Source organism: Ranitomeya imitator, chromosome 1 (genome assembly GCF_032444005.1).
Source record: "Ranitomeya imitator isolate aRanImi1 chromosome 1, aRanImi1.pri, whole genome shotgun sequence".
NCBI lineage: Eukaryota > Metazoa > Chordata > Amphibia > Anura > Dendrobatidae > Ranitomeya > Ranitomeya imitator.
The window spans coordinates 234,829,269-234,853,187 of record NC_091282.1 but is presented as its reverse complement, the minus strand read 5'-3'; the positions used below and the strand labels follow the sequence as shown (position 1 = coordinate 234,853,187).

General features: G+C 41.6%; 1 protein-coding gene across 1 annotated transcript in view; it reads right to left on the bottom strand.

Moving 5' to 3' along the window:
* KSR2 (kinase suppressor of ras 2) overlaps positions 1-23,919 on the bottom strand; it is an 869,756-nt gene that overhangs the window by 34,282 nt on the left and 811,555 nt on the right. Inside the window, exon 17 of the mRNA XM_069754628.1 lies at positions 324-455. Coding sequence (XP_069610729.1) covers positions 324-455 — 132 coding nt within the window. The remainder of the gene's footprint in view (positions 1-323; positions 456-23,919) is intronic.

Genomic DNA, 23,919 nt, shown 5'->3' with positions numbered 1-23,919 from the left:
TATTTGTACAGTTTTTGCAAAAAAAAAAAAAATTCCATTGACTTTATTTTATAATATTTTTTAGAATGAACAGATAAAAATATTTCAAATTAGGTTCAGGAAGAATAATTTTTTATTATTATTAAGATTTCCTTTTCACGTTACTAATTGTGCCAGGAACTCATTTAATCAAAAGAGCTCCATTATCTTCCTATTCATGATAGAAAAATGATATGCTCATCTAAACTACTAAGGTCCTATGTAAAGTAAAATTTCTTGGAATGAGTATATTTTCTATAAAGCATTCTCCCACTACACTGAAAATATTTCATTAATTTACTTACCCAAGTGCAAATACATCAGAGAGCTTTGAGAATGGAAGTTTATCCTCCTCCGTGTCAGGAGACAGCTGCCGTATTATTTCAGGAGCCAAATGACAAAGCCAACCATTAGGGACCCGCAGCTTGTCTTCTCGTCTGATCAAGGAGAAAAGAGTAGTCTATATAAATATTTGTGCCATGGATTAGATATATTCCATGTATTTAGACATAGCTATAAACCAATGTTATAACAGGAATAATGAAACATCTGCTGTCAAACAGTAGGAATGGAAGAAGCCTCTGAGGAGCTCTATGACCACAGACATGCACAAGGTTGCAGTGTAAGAACTTTCGTTGAGGTTGAAGAACTTTCCTGTAATTCAAAAGTTTTTTATAATTCGTAGTCTGCTGGCTTTTATGAAGCACCTATCAGAATTTTGTATTGATCGATATCGATCTCTCAGTAAAGGTTTGAGGACCAAATTTATTTTTATTGGTCTAATACATTTAGAGCTAAGAAACAAATTTACAAAGTGATAAAAAATACCCTAACAGTTTGTATTATCAGCTCTCATGCAGAGTAATGTGTCTCTGGGGTTACAGACAGTAAGCAGACTCTACGTAATCTGATGATGTAGTCATGTGTTACTTCCTTCCACCTGTTCTTACTTTTTGTTAATCTTTCAAATGTATGTTATTAAGGTGGAAAGAAGAATGACTACAGAATCAGACTACAGAGTTTGCTTGTAGTCTGTTACCATGGAAACACACATGTTTGCATAGGAGCCACAAACAAAAAATCCAAACTGTCTGCAAAGACTTTTTTTTACATTTTTAAAGGGGTTTTTGAAACTTTCAGACTGGTGTCTTTGCCTTATTACAGGCTGATTGAGAGAGGTATGATAATCAAGCGAGCACCACATCTTTTTCATTGTTTGCCAGGCACATCTCTGAGCTGTATTACTAAACACATCCATTACAAACTGTCTCATTCACTTTAATAGGATGGAGCAGCAGTGAGATACAGGTACCATGAATAGCCATTAGAAAGTGTAAGGAGCTGTGAATGGTAAACAATGTTGTGGAGGTTGCACTCACCAGCCGACTGGCCCGTGGTGTCAGACCCCCATAGATATGATACAGGCCATGTTGCGTGATAATAATGATGTCTTAGCATTGAATATGCATTACATTTAAATTTATTGATTTATATGGAATGTATTATAACTGTTCAGTACTCCTAATGAAGGTCCAAACACTGACATCTCCAGCAATCCCCAAAACAGCAGAGTTCTAGATCCATGAATCAGGATCTGCTCAACCTCAGCTCCATTTAAAATGATGCTCTGTAAAACCCAGTTCTGGGAGTTCATAGCTCCATGTTTGGAATTGCCCAGGGTTCCCAATGGTCAGAACAACAGAAATCAGTAAAATATCTCTTAGCAAAGAAGAATAGGGGATTGTTTCCAATGATGTATGACTCCACTTGTCAGATACAAACTTAACTTTTAATCGAATCCACTAAAAGATGTATCCAGTGTAGATAACAATACCAGATAGTCCACACATATGTAAAAACCAACGTGTTTCAGCATCTAGCCTTAATCATGGTGTCATATCCCTTAGCCTTATCCCTTTAAAATTATGCTCATTTATGACTCAAAAATCCAGTGATAGTCCCTGTCTGTGACAGACAGCCTTCCCTGTATGCATATATAGAAAGCTATCACTGGTAGGACCGCCCTTGATTATTAACATAGTTACATAGTTACATAGTTATTAAGGTTGAAGGAAGACTATAAGTCCATCTAGTTCAACCCATAGCCTAACCTAACATGCCCTAACATGTTGATCCAGAGGAAGGCAAAAAAACCCATGTGGCAAAGAGTAAGCTCCACATTGGGGAAAAAAATTCCTTCCCGACTCCACATACAGCAATCAGACTAGTTCCCTGGATCAACGCCCTATCAAGGAATCTAGTGTATATACCCTGTAACATTATACTTTTCCAGAAAGGTATCCAGTCCCCTCTTAAATTTAAGTAATGAGTCACTCATTACAACATCATATGGCAGAGAGTTCCATAGTCTCACTGCTCTTACAGTAAAGAATCCTCGTCTGTTATTATGCTTAAACCTCTTTTCCTCCAAACGCAGAGGATGCCCCCTTGTCCCTGTTTCAGGTCTATGATTAAAAAGATCATCAGAAAGGTCTTTGTACTGTCCCCTCATATATTTATACATTATCATAAGATCACCCCTTAGTCTTCGTTTTTCCAAACTAAATAGCCCCAAGTGTAATAACCTATCTTGGTATTGCAGACCCCCCAGTCCTCTAATAACCTTGGTCGCTCTTCTCTGCACCCGCTCTAGTTCAGCTATGTCTTTCTTATACACCGGAGACCAGAACTGTGCACAGTATTCTAAGTGTGGTCGAACTAGTGACTTGTATAGAGGTAAAATTATGTTCTACTCATGAGCATCTATGCCTCTTTTAATGCATCCCATTATTTTATTTGCCTTTGTAGCAGCTGCCTGACACTGGCCACTGAATATGAGTTTGTCATCCACCCATACACCCAGGTCTTTTTCATTGACGGTTTTGCCCAGAGTTTTAGAATTAAGCCCATAATTATACATCTTATTACTTCTACCCAAGTGCATGACCTTACATTTATCCCCATTAAAGCTCATTTGCCATTTATCAGCCCAAGCTTCTAGTTTACATAAATCATCCTGTAATATAAAATTGTCCTCCTCTGTATTAATTACCCTGCAGAGTTTAGTGTCATCTGCAAATATTGAAATTCTACTCTGAATGCCCCCTCCAACGTCATTAATAAATATGTTAAAAAGAAGAGGGCCCAATACTGACCCATGTGGTACCCCACTGCTAACCGCTACCCAGTCCGAGTGTGCTCCATTAATAACCACCCTTTGTTTCCTATCCCTGAGCCAGCTCTCAACCGACTTGCACATATTTTCCCCTATCCCCATTATTCTCATTTTATGTATCAACCTTTTGTGTGGCACCGTATCAAAAGCTTTTGAAAAGTCCATATACATTACATCCACTGGGTTCCCTTGGTCCAATCCGGAACTTACCTCTTCATAGAAACTGATCAAATTAGTCTGACATGAATGGTCCCTAGTAAACCCGTGCTGATACTGGGTCATGAGGTTATTCCTGTTCAGATACTCCAGTATAGCATCCCTTAGAATTCCCTCCAGGATTTTACCCACAGTAGAGGTTAAGCTTACTGGCCGATAATTTCCGAGTTCAGTTTTTGTCCCCTTTTTGAATATTGGCACCACATTTGCTATACGCCAGTCCTGTTGTACAGACCCTGTTATTATGGAGTCTCTAAAGATTAAAAATAATGGTCTATCAATGACTGTACTTAATTCCTGCAGTACTCGAGGGTGTATCCCATCCGGGCCCGGAGATTTGTCAATTTTAGTGATTTTTAGACGCCGTCGCACTTCCTGCTGGGTTAAGCCGGTGACATTTAATTGGGAATTTTTATCACTAGTCATTTTGTCTGCCATGGGATTTTCTTGTGTAAATACTGATGAAAAAAAGTCATTTAGCATATTGGCTTTTTCCTCATCCTCATCCACCATTTCACCCAGACTAATTTTAAGGGGGCCAACACTATCATTTTTTAGTTTCTTACTATTTATGTAGTTAAAGAATATATTAGGATTATTTTTACTCTCTCTGGCAATGAGTCTCTCTGTCTCAATCTTTGCTGCCTTGATTTGCTTTTTACAGAATTTATTTAATTTTTGTACTTATTTAATGCCTCCTCACTACCTACTTCCTTTAATTCTCTAAATGCTTTCTTTTTGTCACTTATTGCGCCCCTTACAGCTCTATTTAGCCATATTGGTTTCCTCCTGTTTCTAGTATGTTTATTCCCATACGATATATACTGTGCACAGGTCCTATCCAGGATGCTAATAAACGTCTCCCATTTTCTTTGTGTATTTTTATGTCTCAGTATATCGTCCCAGTTAATTGCACCAAGATCCTCTCTCATCCGTTGGAAATTTGCCCTCCTGAAGTTTAGTGTCCTTGTAACCCCTCTACTACAAATCTTATTAAAGGATACATGAAAACTTATTATTTTGTGATCGCTATTTCCCAAGTGACCCCCAACTCTTATGTTTGATATTCGGTCTGGCCTGTTGGTTAATATTAGGTCTAGCAGTGCCCCCCTTCTTGTTGGGTCCTGAACCAGTTGTGAAAGGTAATTGTCTCTCATAGTTGTCAAAAACCGATTACCTTTGCTGGAACTGCAGGTTTCTGTTCCCCAATCTATTTCAGGGTAGTTGAAGTCCCCCATAATAATGACTTCTCCTTGAGTCACAGCTTCATCTATTTGCTTTACGAGGATATTCTCCATTGCTTCCATTATTTTTGGAGATTTATAACAAACCCCTATCAGTAATTTATTATTTTTTCCCCCTCCCCTTATCTCCACCCACAGGGATTCTACATTTTCATTAAATTCACCTATATTATCACGCAGGATGGGTTTTAAGGACGATTTTACATAGACACACCCCTCCCCCTCGCTTATCTGTACGGTCATTTCTGAACAGGCTATAGCCCTGCAAGTTAACAGCCCAGTCATGGCTTTCATCCAGCCACGTTTCAGATATCCCCACCATGTCATAATTATGCTCCAACAACATTAGTTCTAATTCGTCCATTTTGTTGGCGAGGCTTCTGGCATTAGTATACATGCACTTGATGTTCCTCTCTGTACCTCTATTCTTTCTTAAATTATTAACTGTTCTAACCCCACCCCCCATGCCACCGCCACCCCCATCTTCCTTATTTGTGCCCAGGTCTCTATCTGCACTATCTTCCCCTCCTATAAATTGAATACCCTCCCCCCCAATTCCTAGTTTAAACACTCCTCCAACCTTCTAGTCATTTTCTCTCCCAGCACAGCTGCACCTTCCCCATTGAGGTGCAGCCCGTCCCTAGCGTAGAGCCTGTAGCCAACTAAGAAGTCGGCCCAGTTCTGCAGAAACCCAAGCCCCTCCTTCCTACACCAATTCTTGAGCCACTTATTAACCTCCCTACTCTCCCGTTGCCTCTCTGGCGTGGCACGTGGTACAGGCAGTATTTCGGAAAATACCACGTTGGAGGTCCTTGCTTTCAGCTTGCGGCCTAAATCCCTGAAATCATCTTTAAGGACCTTCCACCTACCTCTAACTTTATCATTTGTGCCAATGTGCACCATGACCGCTGGGTCCTCACCAGCCCCTCCCAATAATCTGTCCACCCGATCAGCGATGTGTCGGACTCGAGCGCCAGGTAGGCAGCACACCATTCGACGATCCCTGCCTTTGTGACAGATTGCCCTATCTGTTCCCCTAATAATTGAGTCTCCCACTACCAGCACCTGTCTGGCCTGCCCTGCTCTCCTATTTCCCTCCTTACTGGAGCAGTCACTCCTCCGGCTTTCAGAGGACATGCCTGGCTGCAGCAGTGCTACCCCTGTACTGGCACCCCCCTCATCTGCCAACTTAGCAAACTTATTGGGGTGTTCCAGATCAGGACTAGCCTCCCTAGCACTCTTCCCTCTACCCCGCTTCCTAACTGTCACCCAGCTTGCTACTTCACCATCCTGCAGCTCCATCCCACTATCCCCCCCTCATCTGTCCCATTGAGCGTCTGCTCTGTGAGCAGAAGACTCCTCTCCATATTGTCTATGGATCTCAGTGTTGCCAGCTGCACATTTAGAGTCAGAATCTGGGTTTCCAAATGCACAACGTGCTCACATCTCGCACAGCAGTATGCACCCTCGATCGGCTGCTCAAGGACTGCATACATGTGGCAAGATGTGCACTGGATGGCATTAACAAGAGTGGAGCACATTTCCTAATGGGGATTGCACCAGACAGAAAAGTTAAATAAAAAAAATAAAAAATAAATACAAAGTATTAATAAGAAACAGACAGCAATTCAGTAATTCCTCCCTTGGAAACTCCCTGAATCCAAAGTCACTGAATCACAAGTCACACTTACCGCCGTCCACACTTACGCTCAGGCCACACTCAGCTCGCTCACACTCGCTATGCTGAAGATTTATAGATTTTTTTTTTCTTTCTCTAGTTACCTTTAACAGCAATCCACCTTGCTGTTCAAATGCACTTCCAAAAAACATGGAATGAGCATGTGTTTCCATTATTAAAATATACGGTAAGTTATACTAGATTCTTCTTCACTAACCTATATACTGTGTATCAATCTATTTGGCTCTTCTTGCTCGTTCATATGACTACTTGACTAACATGACAGATTCACTTTAATCGAAAGAAGTGTATAAACAAATACAAAGCAAGCTGGTGACCACCTAAGACTATGTACACACAGCGCTTGTTCAAAAAGACTACAGTATACTTCAGTATCTTGTACAAACACGTATTATAATTTTGCCATGTGCCCCCATTCACCAGACAGAAGTCAAAAGTATTTTCCTTCCTCCCTGGCCAATATGCATCAGCATACTGTTGGTTTTACTGAACCCTATTATACAGAGGGCCACTGCAAAGAAACGTATACTATGAAATATACGTTTTTATAAAATGAGTGCCTATGGTGGATACCTGCCTTGGCATCCATCTTGACTATGACAACTGATGGACACATGCCTGCAGAGCGCATGCACCTCACAGTGAGCATAGATGGAGTGTGCACTCAATCTAATTTGAGGTGAAATATAGGCTTGTAGAGGTGTATTTCACTGAGATTAGACAATTCTTAGATTTAAACAGGTTGTCAGGTCCAAATCGCAGGTATTCGCCAGGTTCAGACCCAGGACTCGAGGATATGTATGCATTATACATACCCCCAGCCAGTGAGTGCGGCCACGCTCCATATACTTGTATTGAGCGAGGCAGCACCTTGTCTAGTGATGCCATCAGCCAGTAGATGTGGCCGACTACAGGGTACAGCCTTGCTCTATGCAAATGTAAGGAGCGAGGTCACGCCCACTGACTGGGAGTATGTATAACTCATACATGCCCTCCGCTCCCGTGTCTGAAACCGGCGAATCTCCGCAGTGCACAGTGCGAGCACTGGGGGGATTCATAAGTCTGCAGTCACACAGAGTGACTGCAGACTTATCGACTTGGACCGGACAAACCCTTTTAAGGAAATCGGAAATCAGTCAAAGACAAATCATTTCAGGCTCATGGGTGGTCCCTTCCAATAGGTGGTATTTTGGAGAAGTTCCACTATATCATGCTCTTATAGATGTAGCCTTTCTTAAAAAAACATACTATAATACAGAATGATGTCCAGATGCAGCAAATTGTAAATTAGCATGTAATTCTATATATTCAATTGCTTTTGTAGTATTAAAATGTAACTGGCACTTTATAAAGAAAATGTATATATTACAGGCTCTGAAATAGTGTAAGGCAGCCAGGGTGGTAGTTGTGACAACAGGCTGTAGTGTTCCCACACCCTGGCACCCGGCAGATGAAATACAATGTCCCTTCTGCTGCATGTGCAGCGTGCGCAGCAGAACACTCACATCAGTTGCTGAAGTCCCCGCGGTCTCTGTCGCTCCGGCTTCAGATCCACAGATTCCACAAACCACTCCGGGTTCCTTGTTCATGCTCAACTTAAGCACAGGGTTTTCGTCACTGATGCCATTCAATTCCTTTGAAGTGTCAATCCTGAGGCTTTCCCTGACAATCTCTGTTCTTCCTTTTGATCAGCTCTGGCCCCTGCACAATCCCTATCCCACCAGGCAATCTCTAGCTCTTCCTGCCATCTTTATCTCTCTCCTTGACAATCTCCGTCTCATCTGCAACACCCGTGCCTCTAGGTCCACCAGCTTCCTCCCATTCCCTCATCTGGACTCAGTAGTAGAAGGTAGAAGACTTGCCATCTCAGCTGCACCTAATCCTGGGCTTAGGGGTGGGTTATTGCTGAAGGTTGACCGCTAGCATGTTCCTTAGCCAGGCCTGGGGCCCCTTCCTGCCATAGCAGCTTTATCCCTAAGGCTGCCAGACTATCACTATTGACTGCTGCATTTTCTCTGATCTAAACCAGGAAGTGCCTCACTAAACCCTCAATGCTCTGCACTGCACCATAACTCCTCCCCAATAGAAAACTCCTGTGCTGTCTATTCCTAAGCTAATATGCCTATTCCCTATCTCTAATGTGCCCCACTAATCTAACCCCACTATTTCTCTATGCTACCTTCTATTCTATCCCTACTTCGATACATAACACACCTTAAATTTATCACATTACAGTACATAAACAATACAGCAACAATACATAAACATTAGTAAATATCAATGTGCTGCACGTGATACAGTTGTGGCCAAAAGTATTGACACCAGAGCAATTCTGTCAGATAATACTCAGTTTCTTCCTGAAAATGATTGCAAACACAAATTCTTTGTTATTATCTTCATTTAATTTGTCTTAAATGAAAAAACACAAAAAGAATTGTCCTAAAGCCAAATTGGATATAATTCCACACCAAACATAAAAAAGGGGGTGGACAAAAGTATTGGCACTGTTCAAAAAATCATGTGATGCTTCTCTAATTTGTTTAATTAACAGCACCTATAACTTACATGTGGCACCTAACAGGTGTTGGCAATAACTAAATAACACCTGCAGCCAGTTGACACGGATTAAAGTTGACCCCATCTCTGTCCTGTGTCCTTGTGTGTACCACATTGAGCATGGAGAAAAGAAAGAAGACCAAAGAACTGTCTGAGGACTTGAGAAACCAAAATGTGAGGAAGCATGAGCAATCTCAAGGCTACAAGTCCATCTCCAAAGACCTGAATGTTCCTGTGTCTACCGTGCGCAGTGTCATCAAGAAGTTTAAAGCCCATGGCACTGTGGCTAACCTCCCTAGATGTGGACGGAAAAGAAAAATTGACAAGAGATTTCAACGCAAGATTGTGCGGATGTTGGATAAAGAACCTCGACTAACATCCAAACAAGTTCAAGCTGCCCTGCAGTCCGAGGGTACAACATTGTCAACCCGTACTATCCGTCGGCATCTGAATGAAAAGGGACTGTATGGTAGGAGAACCAGGAAGACCCCACTTCTTACCCCGAGACATAAAAAAGCCAGGCTTGAGTTTTCCAAAACTTACCTGTAAAAGCCTAAAATGTTTTGGAAGAATGTTCTCTGGTCAGATGAGACAAAAGTAGAGCTTTTTGGGCAAAGGCATCAACATATAGTTTACAGGAGAAAAAGAAGAGGCATTCAAAGAAAAGAACACGGTCCCTCCAGTCAAACATGGTGGAGGTTCCCTGATGTTTTGGGGTTGCTTTGCTGCCTCTGGCACTGGACTGCTTGACGATGTGCATGGCTTATGAAGTCTGAAGACTACCAACAAATTTTGCAGCATAATGTAGGGCCCAGTGTGAGAAAGCTGGGTCTCCCTCAGAGGTCATGGGTCTTCCAGCAGGATAATGACCCAAAACACACTTCAAAAAGCACTAGAAAATGGTTTGAGTGAAAGCACTGGAGACTTCTAAGGTGGCCAGCAATGAGTCCAGACCTGAATCCTATAGAACACCTGTGGAGAGATCTAAAAATGGCAGGGACCTGGAGGAGTTTGCCAAAGAAGAATGGTCTAAAATTCCAGCAGAGCATTGTAAGAAACTCATTGATGGTTACCAGAAGCAGTTGGTTATTTTGGCTAAAGGTTGTGCAACCAAGTATTAGGCTGAGGGTGCCAATACTTTTGTCTAGCCCATTTTTGGAGTTTTGTGTGAAATGATCAATGTTTTGCTTTTTGCTTCATTCTCTTTTGTGTTTTTTCATTTAAGACAAATTAAATGAAGATAATAATACCAAAGAATTTGTGACTGCAATCATTTTCAGGAAGAAACTGAGTATTATCTGACAGAATTGCAGGGGTGTCAATACTTTTGGCCACAACGGTACATGTGTACAGTGTCCACAGGGGGAAAGACACCTCCTTACAATAGCATTTCTGATTAGTGGGGGTTGGGATCCTGAGACCCTGGCCAATCAGTTAAAACACTAATCTGAAGTGCACAGCTCCCGCATGAATGGTGTACGGGCTCAATAGTAAATGTATGATTCCACACATTCATAGAGCCGTGTACGGACCCATAGACTTACTATTCAAGCCGTACATCATTCATGCAAGAGTTGCACACTTCAGATCCCCATTTTGACTGATCGGTGGGGCTTTCAGAACAAAGATCCCACCGACTAGCAATATTATCCACAGCCTATAATATATACCGTAAAACGTTTTATAAAACGAGAAGTAATACTGTAAAAGATCATTTTCTCTATGGTGAAATCTTAGTTTAAGAAAGGCTAAATCTGTAGTAGGACATTATCGTTCTGGCTCTAAAAGAGCATTTGGGTATGGCTTTGGATGCCATCTCTATGATTTCAGTCACAGGTCATACTCCTAAACAAACAATACAGCTCAAGAACAAAGCATGCATATTACCCTGTTCTCTGCTTCTTAGCTTCTCGCCTGGGTTAGGTCACATTGTTCTAATTATTCCTTTATGTATCCAAAGTAATAAGCAAAGCATGGCAGCAGCTCGCAGACCAGCTCTCATAAATAAGAAAACATTCTGATGACATTAAAGTGAAATTATATTATGCATTTGCCAATAAAGACCACAAGACAACAAACCAAACCACAAATTGGCCACTGAAAAGCAGTAATTACAGAAAGCCTGACGAGATTAATTTCATCGAGTGAAATACCGATTGAATAGTGTTTTATGAATTAGAATGAAATGGTTTGGAGAACGAGAAAGCACCATTTACACTGCAGAGAAGAAAACGAAGCACACAGATGTCCAGCTATACAGAAGCCGATCAGATGAAATAACGAGCTTAAAGAAGCACTCCTATCAAAGTTTTTATCCCCTTGATATATTGCAGTCTTCATATTATAAATATCACCAATAGAACAAAACAGGTGCATGTGATCTCTTTAAATATAGACTTTATTGAATTCAAACAATTAAAAACAACATAGAAAAAACAGAGTAACACAATGGAGGACCACTTAAATGTAGTTACACCTAATATCACTAAAATTATATCATTATTCGTCTGAATAAATGTTCAAAGATGTAAATTTATGCCACTCAAATCAAAGCCTTAATGGCATAATGTAATATATTTTTCAGACTAAAAGACGCACAGGACCCTAAGACGCACCTAGGTTTTAAAGGAGGAAAATAGAAAAAAAAATTGGAAGCAAAAAATGTGGTCAATTCTGTATTAATATCCCCCATCCTGCTATACATATGTCCCCAATCCAGATGTACATGGTCCCCTCATCCCCCTCCTGGTATTCAATGTCCCCCCATCCCCACCCTGATATGTATGGCCCCCTCAACCCTATCCTGGTATGCATGGCCCCTTCATCACTATCCTGCTAAGCATGGCCCCCCATCCCCATCCTGGTATGCATGGCCCCCTCATCCCTAACCTGGTATGCATATCCCCCTCATCACCATCTTGGTATGCATGATCCCCTCATCACCATCCTAGTATTCATGGCCCCCATATCCCTATCCTGGTTTGCATGGCCTCCTCATCCCTATCCTGGTATGCATGGCCCCCTCATCCCTATCCTGGTATGCATGGCCCCCATATCCCAATCCTGGTATGCATGGCCCTATATCCCTATCCTGGTATGCATGGCCCCCTCATTCCTATCCTGGTATGCATGGCCCCTTCATCACTATCCTTGTATGCATTGTCCCCTCATTCCTATTCTGGTATGCATTGTCCGCCCATCCCCATCCTGGTATGCGTAGCCCCCTCATCCCTATCCTGGTATACATTGTCCCCTCATCCCTATTCTGGTATCTGTTGTGAATTCTGTGGCAGAGCTCCCTCCTGTGGTCACAAGTGGTACTTCGGCTGATTCTCTCTATGAGCTTCCGTTGGTGGAGGAAAGTGGTACTGCGGCTTCTGAGTTTCCTTCCTTAGGTGATGTGGTGAAGTCGTTAGGTGCTGCTCTATTTAACTCCACCTAGTGCTTTGATCCTGGCCTCCAGTCAATGTTCTAGTATTGGACTTGCTTCCTCCTGGATCGTTCCTGTGACCTGCTGCTCTGCATAGCTAAGTTGCTCTTGTGTTATTTTTGTTTGCTGTTTTTTCTGTCCAGCTTGTTTATTTGTTTTTCTTGCTTGCTGGAAGCTCTGGGACGCAGAGGGTGTACCTCCGTGCCGTTAGTCGGTACGGAGGGTCTTTTTGCCCCCTTTGCGTGGTTGTTTGTAGGGTTTTGTGTTGACCGCAAAGTTACCTTTCCTATCCTCGCTCTGTTCAGAAAGTCGGGCCTCACTTTGCTAAATCTATTTCATCTCTACGTTTGTCTTTTCATCTTAACTCACAGTCATTATATGTGGGGGGCTGCCTTTTCCTTTGGGGTATTTCTCTGAGGCAAGGTAGGCTTATTTTCTATCTTCAGGCTAGCTAGTTTCTCAGGCTGTGCCGAGTTGCATAGGGAGCGTTAGGCGCAATCCACGGCTGCCTCTAGTGTGGTTGGAGAGGATTAGGGATTGCGGTTAGCAGAGTTCCCACGTCTCAGAGCTCGTTCTATGTTTTTGGATTATTGTCAGGTCACTGTATGTGCTCTGACTTCTATGTCCATTGTGGTACTGAATTACCTGATCATAACAGGTATCCATGGTCCCCCCATCCCCATCCTGATATGTATGGCCCCCTCATCCCTATCCTGGAATGCATGGCCCCTTCATCACTATCCTGGTATGCATGGTCCCCTCATCAGCATCCTGGTATGCATAGCCCCCATATTCCTATCCTGGTATGCATGGCCCCATATCCCTATCCTGGTATGCATGGCCCCCTCATTCCTATCCTGTTATGCATGGCCCCCTTCATCACTATCCTGGTATGCATGGCCCCCTCATCACCATCCTGCTAAGCATGGTCCCCCATCCCCATCCTGGTATGCATGGCCCCCTCATCCCTATCCTGGTATGCATAGCGCCCTCATCACCATCTTGGTATGCATGATCCTCTCATCACCATCCTAGTATGCATGGCCCCCTTATCCCTATCCTGGTATGCATGGCACCCCCATCCCTATCTTGATTTGCATGGCCCCCTCATCCCTATCCTCGTATGCATGGCATCCTCATCCCTATCCTGGTATGCATGACCCTCTCATCACTATCCTGGTATGCATGATCCCCTCATCACCATCCTGGTATGCATAGCCCCCATATTCCTATCATGGTATACATGGACCCATATCCCTATCCTGGTATGCATGGCCCCCTCATCCCTATACTGGTATGCATTGTCCCCTCATCCCTATTCTGGTATGCATAGTCCCCTCATCACCATCCCGGTATGCATGCCCCCCCATCCTGGTAAGCAGGCCCCCCTCACCCCCATCCTGATATATATGGCCCTCTCATACCCATCCTGGTATGCATGGCCCCTATCATCCCCATCCTGGTATGCATGGCTCCCATCCTGGTATGCATGACCCCCATTAGAAAGCATTAAAAAAAACCATTCTGCTTACCTTCCCTGCGCTTCCTCGCAGCATCCTGTTCTGAAGCCAGCAGCTGAGTTCTGGTTGTAAGCAGCACATGGTGGTGACGTTATTAGCTGCTTACAAGACAAGAACAGCTGTTGGAATACTTACTGCTCCTCAAGCCCTGGACTATGGGCATGTGGAGCAGTAAATATTAATTTCTCTTTAATAGCAAGCATACTGGTAGCCACAGCCACTGGCTTCCTGCAGCTGCTGTGCGATCATGTGTGCCCGCTACTAAAGGGAATGAATATTCCCTGCTCTTCACTCCCATGGGCGTGAGGAGAAGTAAATATTCATTCTCTTTAATAGCTGGCACATGTCATCGCCCAGCCGCTGCAGGAAGCCAGTGGCTGCGGCTACTGTGCCCACTATTAAAGAGAAATGATTATTCATTGCTCACCACGCCCATACTCCCTACCATCTCCTGTCACCAACTTCAGTGCAAAAAGGTGAGGATTATGGGCATAGGGAGCAGTGAATATTCATTTCTCTTTAACAGCTAACTTCACCGTTGCCACTTCCACACTTCGCCAACCATAGCCACAGCAAGTACATCCATACTGCACACATCCATTTTCCTCCAAATATTTGGAGAAAAAAAAGTGTGTCTTATAGTCCAAAAAATATGGTATACATTCAATACGCCCCCTGATAAAGCAAGGGTGAAATGTATGTTTGGGCACTAGGACCACATATCACACCAGTATGCTGAACATGTAAGAAATTTTCTTTATCCTTTAGCTTATATGGCTTTTCATACCATCTACTAAGACATGTCAGAAATGTTTTATTGTGTAATATATACATTCTGCCATTAAGACTTTGACTTGAGTGTCCAAAATTAACAAGTTTGAACATTTATTCAGACTAATGATGATTAGTGATGAGCAAATAAACTCGTTACTCAAGATTTCTCGAGCACGCTCGGGGGTCCTCCGAGTATTTTTTAGTGCCCGGAAATTTTTTTTTTTTTGCTGCAGCTGAATGATTTACATCTGTTAGCCAGCATAAGAACATGTGGGGGTTGCCTGGTTGCTAGGGAATCCCCACATGGACTTATGCTGGCTAACAGATGTAAATCATTCAGCTGCGGCAAGAAAAACTTAATCTCTGAGCACTAAAAAATACTTAGAGGATCCTGGAGCATGCTCGGGAAATCTCGAGTAACGAGTATATTCACTCATCACTAATGATGATATAATTTTAGTGATGTTAGGTGTAAATATGTAAATACATTTATGTGGTCCTGCAATGTGTTAGTTAATTTATTCTACATTGTTTTTAATTGTTTGAATTCAATTAAGTCTATAATTTAAGAGATCATATGCACCTATTTTGTTCTCTTGGTGGTATTTATAGTTGAGATGTGTCTTCAGTCACCATTATTTTGATGATTTATGCTCCCTCATGTTGATAGTCAGGGAAAATTGACCTCCTGTTTCTACATGTGAGGTAAATATTGTGATAGGCAAAATTGGGGAAATTGTTAAATATTCAGAGTACTTTTTCTGAAAGTAAAAAGTCTCAAATTATAGCGCAGGTCATGTTTGAGCAATAACTGGAAACTTCTCTTCCGTCTCATCTTTTGGAAAGGGTCATTAAAAGCATGGTTGGTTTAATTGAGAGGGCCATGGTACTACAAAAAATTATGGATTAAGATTGGCATTTAAAAAAAACTAACAGATTTAACAAACGTGCACCCATAAGTATTTTGTCACTGATGCCAGCTCATGTTTTCAATCTACAGCAGTGTTTTCCCTGGCAACGTTCCATGACAGTCAAGGGTTCCCTGTTGGAAATACTCTTAAAACCCTTGAAAGCCGCTTGGAATGGGGTGGAAAGAAAATTCTATAAGTCTGAGCCACTAAATGATGATCAGGAGATAACGAGCATTGCACTTCTCCTCTGGTAGACTAAAGGCCATTTACAAAGAAAGCTATTTATTTGATTTGCAGCCACCACATTCTTAACCCCTTTACCCCCAAGGGTGGTTTGCACGTTAATGACCAGGCCAATTTTTACAATTCTGACCACTGTCCCTTTATGAGGTTATAACTCCGAAACGCTTCAACGGATCCTGGTGATTCTGACATTGTTTTCTCGTGACATATTGTACTTCATGATAGTGGTAAAATTTCTTTGATAGTACCTGCGTTTATTTGTGAAAAAAACGGAAATTTGGCGAAAATTTTGAAAATTTCGCAATTTTCAAACTTTGAATATTTATGCAATTAAATCACAGAGATATGTCACACAAAATACTTAATAAGTAACATTTCCCACATGTCTCCTTTACATCAGCATAATTTTGGAACCAATTTTTTTTTTTGTTAGGGAGTTATAAGGGTTAAAAGTTGACCAGCAATTTCTCATTTTTACAACACCATTTTTTTTTAGGGACCACGTCTCATTTGAAGTCATTTTAAGGGGTCTATATGATAGAAAATGCCCAAGTGTGACACCATTCTAAAAACTGCACCCCTCAAGGTGCTCAAAACCACATTCAAGAAGTTTATTAACCCTTCAGGTGTTTAATAGGAATTTTTGGAATGTTTAAATAAAAATGAACATTTAACTTTTTTACACAAAAAATTTACTTCAGCTCCAATTTGTTTTATTTTACCAAGGGTAACAGGAGAAATTGGACCCAAAAAGTTGTTGTCCAATTTGTCCTGAGTACGCTGATACCCCATATGTGGCAGTAAACCACTGTTTGGGCGCATGGGAGAGCTCGGAAGGGAAGGAGCGCAGTTTGACTTTTCAATGCAAAATTGACAGAAATTGAGATGGGACGCCATGTTGCGTTTGGAGAGCCACTGATGTGCCTAAACATTGAAACCCCCCACAAGTGACACCATTTTGGAAAGTAGACCCCCTAAGGAACTTATCTAGAGGTGTGGTGAGCACTTTGACCCACCAAGTGCTTCACAGAAGTTTATAATGCAGAACCGTAAAAATAAAAAATCATATTTTTTCACAAAAATTATATTTTTGCCCCCAATTTTTTATTTTTCCAAGGGTAAGAGAAGAAATTGGACCTCAAAAGTTGTTGTCCAATTTGTCCCGAGTACGCTGATACCCCATATGTGGCAGTAAACCACTGTTTGGGCGCATGGGAGAGCTCGGAAGGGAAGGAGCGCCGTTTGACTTTTCAATGCAAAATTGACAGGAATTGAGATGGGACGCCATGTTGCGTTTGGAGAGCCACTGATGTGCCTAAACATTGAAACCCCCCACAAGTGACACCATTTTGGAAAGTAGACCCCCTAAGGAACTTATCTGGATGTGTGGTGAGCACTTTGACCCACCAAGGGCTTCACAGAAGTTTATAATGCAGAGCCATAAAAATAAAACAAAATTTTTTTCCCACAAAAATTATTTTTTAGCCCCCAGTTTTGTATTTTCCCTAGGGTAACAGGAGAAATTGGACCCCAAAAGTTGTTGTCCAATTTGTCCTGAGTACGCTGATACCCCATATGTGGGGGGGAACCACCGTTTGGGCGCATGGGAGGGTTCGGAAGGGAAGGAGCGCCATTTGGAATGCAGACTTAGATGGAATGGTCTGCAGGCGTCACATTGCGTTTGCAGAGCCCCTAATGTACCTAAACAGTAGAAACCCCCCACAAGTGACACCATTTTGGAAAGTAGACCCCCTAAGGAACTCATCTTGATGTGTTGTGAGAGCTTTGAACCCCCAAGTATTTCACTACAGTTTATAACGCAGAGCCATGCAAATAAAAAATATTTTTTTTTCCACAAAAATTATATTTTAGCCCCCAGTTTTGTATTTTTCCAAGGTTAGCAGGAGAAATTGGACCCTAAATGTTGTTGTCCAATTTGTCCTGAGTACGCTGATACCCGATATGTGGGGGGGAACCACCGTTTGGGCGCATGGGAGGGCTCGGAAGGGAAGGAGCATCATTTGGAATGCAGACTTAGATGGATTGGTCTGCAGGCGTCACATTGCGTTTGCAGAGCCCCTAATGTACCTAAACAGTAGAAACCCCCCACAAGTGACCCCATATTGGAAACTAGACCCCTCAATGAACTTATCTAGATGTGTTGTGAGAACTTTGAACTGCCAAGTGTTTCACTACAGTTTATAACGCAGAGCCGTGAAAATAAAAAATCTTTTTGTTTTCCCACAAAAATTATTTTTTAGCCCCCAGTTTTGTATTTTCCCAAGGGTAACAGGAGAAATTGGTCCACAAAAGTTGTTGTCCAATTTGTCCTGAGTACGCTGATACCCCATATGTTGGGGTAAACCCCTGTTTGGGCACACAGGAGAGCTCGGAAGGGAAGGAGCACTGTTTTACTTTTTCAACGCAGAATTGGCTGGAATTGAGATCGGACGCCATGTCGTGTTTGGAGAGCCCCTGATGTGCCGAAACAGTGGAAACCCCCCAATTATAACTGAAACCCTAATCTAAACACACCCCTAACCCTAATTCCAACGGTAACCCTAACCACACCTCTAACCCTGACACACCCCTAACCCTAATCCCAACCCTATTCCCAACTGTAAATGTAATCTAAACCCTAACCCTAACTTTAGCCCCAACCCTAACTGTAGCCCCAACCCTAACCCTAACCCTAGCCCTAACCCTAGCCCTAACCCTAACCCTAGCCCTAACCCTAGCCCTAACCCTAGCCCTAACCCTAGCCCTAACCCTAACCCTAGCCCTAGCCCTAACCCTAACCCTAGCCCTAGCCCTAACCCTAGCCCTAACCCTAGCCCTAACCCTAACCCTAGCCCTAGCCCTAACCCTAGCCCTAACCCTAGCCCTAACCCTATCCCTAGCCCTAACCCTAGCCCTAGCCCTAACCCTAGCCCTAACCCTAGCCCTAATGGGAAAATGGAAATAAATACATTTTTTTTTATTTTTCCCTAACTAAGGGGGTGATGAAGGGGGGTTTGATTTACTTTTATAGCGAGTTTTTTAGCGGATTTTTATGATTGGCAGCCGTCACACACTGAAAGACCCTTTTTATTGCAAAAAATATTTTTTGCAATACCACATTTTGAGAGCTATAATTTTTCCATATTTTGGTCCACAGAGTCATGTGAGGTCTTGTTTTTTGCGGGACGAGTTGACGTTTTTATTGAAAACATTTTTGGGCACGTGACATTTTTTTATCGCTTTTTATTCCGATTTTTGTGAGGAAGAATGACCAAAAGCCAGCTATTCATGAATTTCTATTGGGGGAGGCGTTTATACCGTTCCGCGTTTGGTAAAATTGATAAAGCAGTTTTATTCTTCGGGTCAGTACGATTACAGCGATACCTCATTTATATCATTTTTTTATGGTTTGGTGCTTTTATACGATAAAAACTATTTTACAGAAAAAATAATTATTTTTGCATCGCTTTATTCTCAGGACTATAACTTTTTTATTTTTTTGCTGATGATGCTGTATGGCGGCTCTTTTTTTGCGGGACAATATGACGCTTTCAGCGGTACCATGGTTATTTATATCTGTCCTTTTGATCGCGTGTTATTCCACTTTTTGTTCGGCGGTATGATAATAAAGCGTTGTTTTTTGCCTCGTTTTTTTTTTTTTTTTCTTACGGTGTTTACTGAAGGGGTTAACTAGTGGGACAGTTTTATAGGTCGGGTCGTTACGGACGCGGCGATACTAAATATGTGTACTTTTATTGGTTTTTTTTTTTTATTTAGATGAAGAAATGTATTTATGGGAATAATATTTTTTTTTTTTTTTCATTATTTTGGAATATTTTTTTTTATTTTTTTTACACATTTGGAAAATTTTTTATTTACTTTTTTACTTTGTCCCAGGGGGGGACATCACAGATCAGTGATCTGACAGTTTGCACAGCACTCTGTCAGATCACTGATCTGATAGGAGTGCAGGCTGCTTCACAGTGCCTGCTCTGAGCAGGCTCTGTGAAGCCACCTCCCTCCCTGCAGGACCCGGATCCGCGGCCATCTTGGATCCGGGGCTCGAGCAGGGAGGGAGGTGAGGAGACCCTCGCAGCAACGCGATCACATCGCGCTGCTGCGGGGGGCTCAGGGAAGCCCGCAGGGAGCCCCCTCCCTGCGCGGTGCTTCCCTGCACCGCCGGCACATCGCGATCATCTTTGATCGCGGTGTGCCAGGGGTTAATGTGCCGGGGGCGGTCCGTGACCGCTCCTGGCACATAGTGCCGGATGTCAGCTGCGATAAGCAGCTGACACCCGGCCGCGATCGGCCGCGCTCCCCCCGTGAGCGCGGCCGATCGGCTATGACGTACTATCCCGTCCAGGGTCAGATAAGCCCAGGGCACCTCGACGGGATAGTACGTCTAAGGTCACAGAGGGGTTAAAGTACAGCCTGTTTTATTTTTTTCCTCTCTTACAAGATATATACTGGGCTTTCGTTTTATTATTTTTATTACTATCTTATTTTTTTAGCGACAGGATTCAACGGTATGGGCATCCAGGTACACGCTAATGTAGCAGTATATGTTGTTGTTTTTTCTGCAGTGGGAAGCAGAACTGTATACTGCAAGGATATGGGGAAAAATGGCTACTACAGATTTACTCTTCAGAAAAGCCAGCTTTATATTAGGGTTCTTGGAAGACAGATCAGTAGTTGTTAGATAACCACTGGGGGAGTATCAGAAGAATTATTTCAAAATAAAATCATAACATTTTACCATTGCTTTGATCATAGAAAGTGGAACCATATTGGATGTCATTACTTATCACAATAATTTTGGCAGCATATTCTAATAATGACAAAGTGACAGATGAAGGGACACAAAAGATTAACAGTGAAGTGCTAGGTGAAGGATGACCAATTAATCCACATGCACCTTCAAAAAATTAGATACCGTATATACTCGAGTATAAGCCGACCCGAGTATAAGCCGACCCCCCTAATTTTGCCACAAAAAACTGGGAAAACTTATTGACTCGAGTATAAGCCTAGGGTAGAAAATGCAGCAGCTACCGGTGAATTTCAAAAATAAAAATAGATGCTCCATACCGTTCATTATTGCCTCATAGATGCTCCATATACAACTGTGCTACATAGAATGCTCTGCACCGTTCATTATTGGATAAAACAACCACAGCCAATATATGGACACACCCAGAGAAAGTGACCACGACAAGGATATAAAAAAATGCCTTTATTGTATCTGATTGGCAAAAATAGTACAACAATTGTGCGCATAAAAACGAGAATATAGTTACATAATTAGTTATAATTAAAAAAATATAAAAGCTGACCCAATTATATATATACAAAATCTAGGTTAGTGGAGCCCCTGAGAAAATATATGACGATTATATAGTTGTAAAAATTCAAAAAGGCTCGGCAATATTCATCAGTAAGATTGAAAAAAATGTGCAATTTGCGATATATGAAGTGCAGGATCTCAGATACTTAAAGGTATATATATTAGCCTCATATAATATAGATAGTGTGATTCCTCTCATCTGCCTTAATCCGTGATATAAAATTAAAAACTAAGGTGCAAAAGGAGGAAAAAAATAAATATATATATATATATATACTATTGTATACAAGCCTAATTAATGTGCAACAATAAATGCTTCAATTAATAATGACCAATATAAAGTGCACTGTGCAAAAATGCCAAAAATTGAAAAAAACCAGTGTAAAATAACAGAACACACTAAAAAACCTATACTGTGCAAATATAGCAATATTAAGAGCTGCTAATATATATGTTCCAATTATAGAGCCAATACCACAAGGCTAGTGCAAAAAAAGAGACTATACTGTGCAAATATAGCAAATGAAGGCTGCCAATATATGTGGGGAAATCTATGTCACATAATAATACCCCAATATCAAGTTCCGCATAATTTGTGCAAATATCGCAAAAAAGTGCCAAGATGGGGTGCCAATACCGCAGCACCTGATGTGCACGAGTGCCTTGATTGTGCTATGAACCACCTTATGTTGCGTGCTCCACAGAAAAGACAACAGGAGTCCAGCAACCAAATAAGTAAGGGGGTGCACAGTATAAAACAAAGAGGGGAAAGCCCACAATATACCTTAGTAAGAGGGTCAGCCAGGTCCCGTTGTACGCACCCCAACGCGCGTTTCGGAGCTAAGTCCTTCGTCATGGAGACCATGTGATCCTGTTTTTGGGGATTGAGTGTCTATCACTAATCAACAATATATTTTTCTTCTGACGAAGGACTTAGCTCCGAAACGCGCGTCGGGGTGCGTACAACGGGACCTGGCTGACCCTCTTACTAAGGTATATTGTGGGCTTTCCCCTCTTTGTTTTATACTGTGCACCCCCTTACTTATTTGGTTGCTGGACTCCTGTTGTCTTTTCTGTGGAGCACGCAACATAAGGTGGTTCATAGCACAATCAAGGCACTCGTGCACATCAGGTGCTGCGGTATTGGCACCCCATCTTGGCACTTTTTTGCGATATTTGCACAAATTATGCGGAACTTGATATTGGGGTATTATTATGTGACATAGATTTCCCCACATATATTGGCAGCCTTCATTTGCTATATTTGCACAGTATAGTCTCTTTTTTTGCACTAGCCTTGTGGTATTGGCTCTATAATTGGAACATATATATTAGCAGCTCTTAATATTGCTATATTTGCACAGTATAGGTTTTTTAGTGTGTTCTGTTATTTTACACTGGTTTTTTTCAATTTTTGGCATTTTTGCACAGTGCACTTTATATTGGTCATTATTAATTGAAGCATTTATTGTTGCACATTAATTAGGCTTGTATACAATAGTATATATATATATATATATTTATTTTTTTCCTCCTTTTGCACCTTAGTTTTTAATTTTATATCACGGATTAAGGCAGATGAGAGGAATCACACTATCTATATTATATGAGGCTAATATATATACCTTTAAGTATCTGAGATCCTGCACTTCATATATCGCAAATTGCACATTTTTTTCAATCTTACTGATGAATATTGCCGAGCCTTTTTGAATTTTTACAACTATATAATCGTCATATATTTTCTCAGGGGCTCCACTAACCTAGATTTTGTATATATATAATTGGGTCAGCTTTTATATTTTTTTAATTATAACTAATTATGTAACTATATTCTCGTTTTTATGCGCACAATTGTTGTACTATTTTTGCCAATCAGATACAATAAAGGCATTTTTTTATATCCTTGTCGTGGTCACTTTCTCTGGGTGTGTCCATATATTGGCTGTGGTTGTATATAGTGGTTTCTCCACAACCTTTCTCCACAGAGTACTAAATCACTGGGATATGGTATATACTATTTCTACATTACTGATTTTGTGATTATTGATTTATAGTGATTTATACCTCTGTGGTTGTGTCTAACCGTTCATTATTGCCCCATAGATGCTCCATATACAACTGTGCTATATAGAATGCTCTGCACCGTTCATTATTGCCCCATAGATGCTCCATATACAACTGTGCTATATAGAATGCTCTGCACCGTTCATTATTGCCCCATAGATGCTCCTTATAAAGCTGTGCCATATAGAATGCTCTGCACCGTTGATTATGGCCCCATAGATGCTCCTTATAATGCTGTGCCATATATAATGCTCTGCACCTTTGATTATGGCCCCATAGATGCTCCTTATAATGCTGTGCCATATATGCTCTGCACCTTTGATTATGGCCCCATAGATGCCCCTTATAATGCTGTGCCATATATAATGCTCTGCACCTTTGATTATGGCCCCATAGATGCCTCTTATAATGCTGTGCCATATATAATGCTCTGCACCTTTGATTATGGCCCCATAGATGCCCCTTATAATGCTGTGCCATATATGCTCTGCACCTTTGATTATGGCCCCATAAATGCTCCTTATAATGCTGTGCCATATATGCTCTGCACCTTTGATTATGGCCCCATAGATGCTCCTTATAAAGCTGTGCCATATATGCTCTGCACCTTTGATTATGGCCCCATAGATGCCCCTTATAATGCTGTGCCATATATAATGCTCTGCACCTTTGATTATGGCCCCATAAATGCTCCTTATAATGCGGTGCCATATATGCTCTGC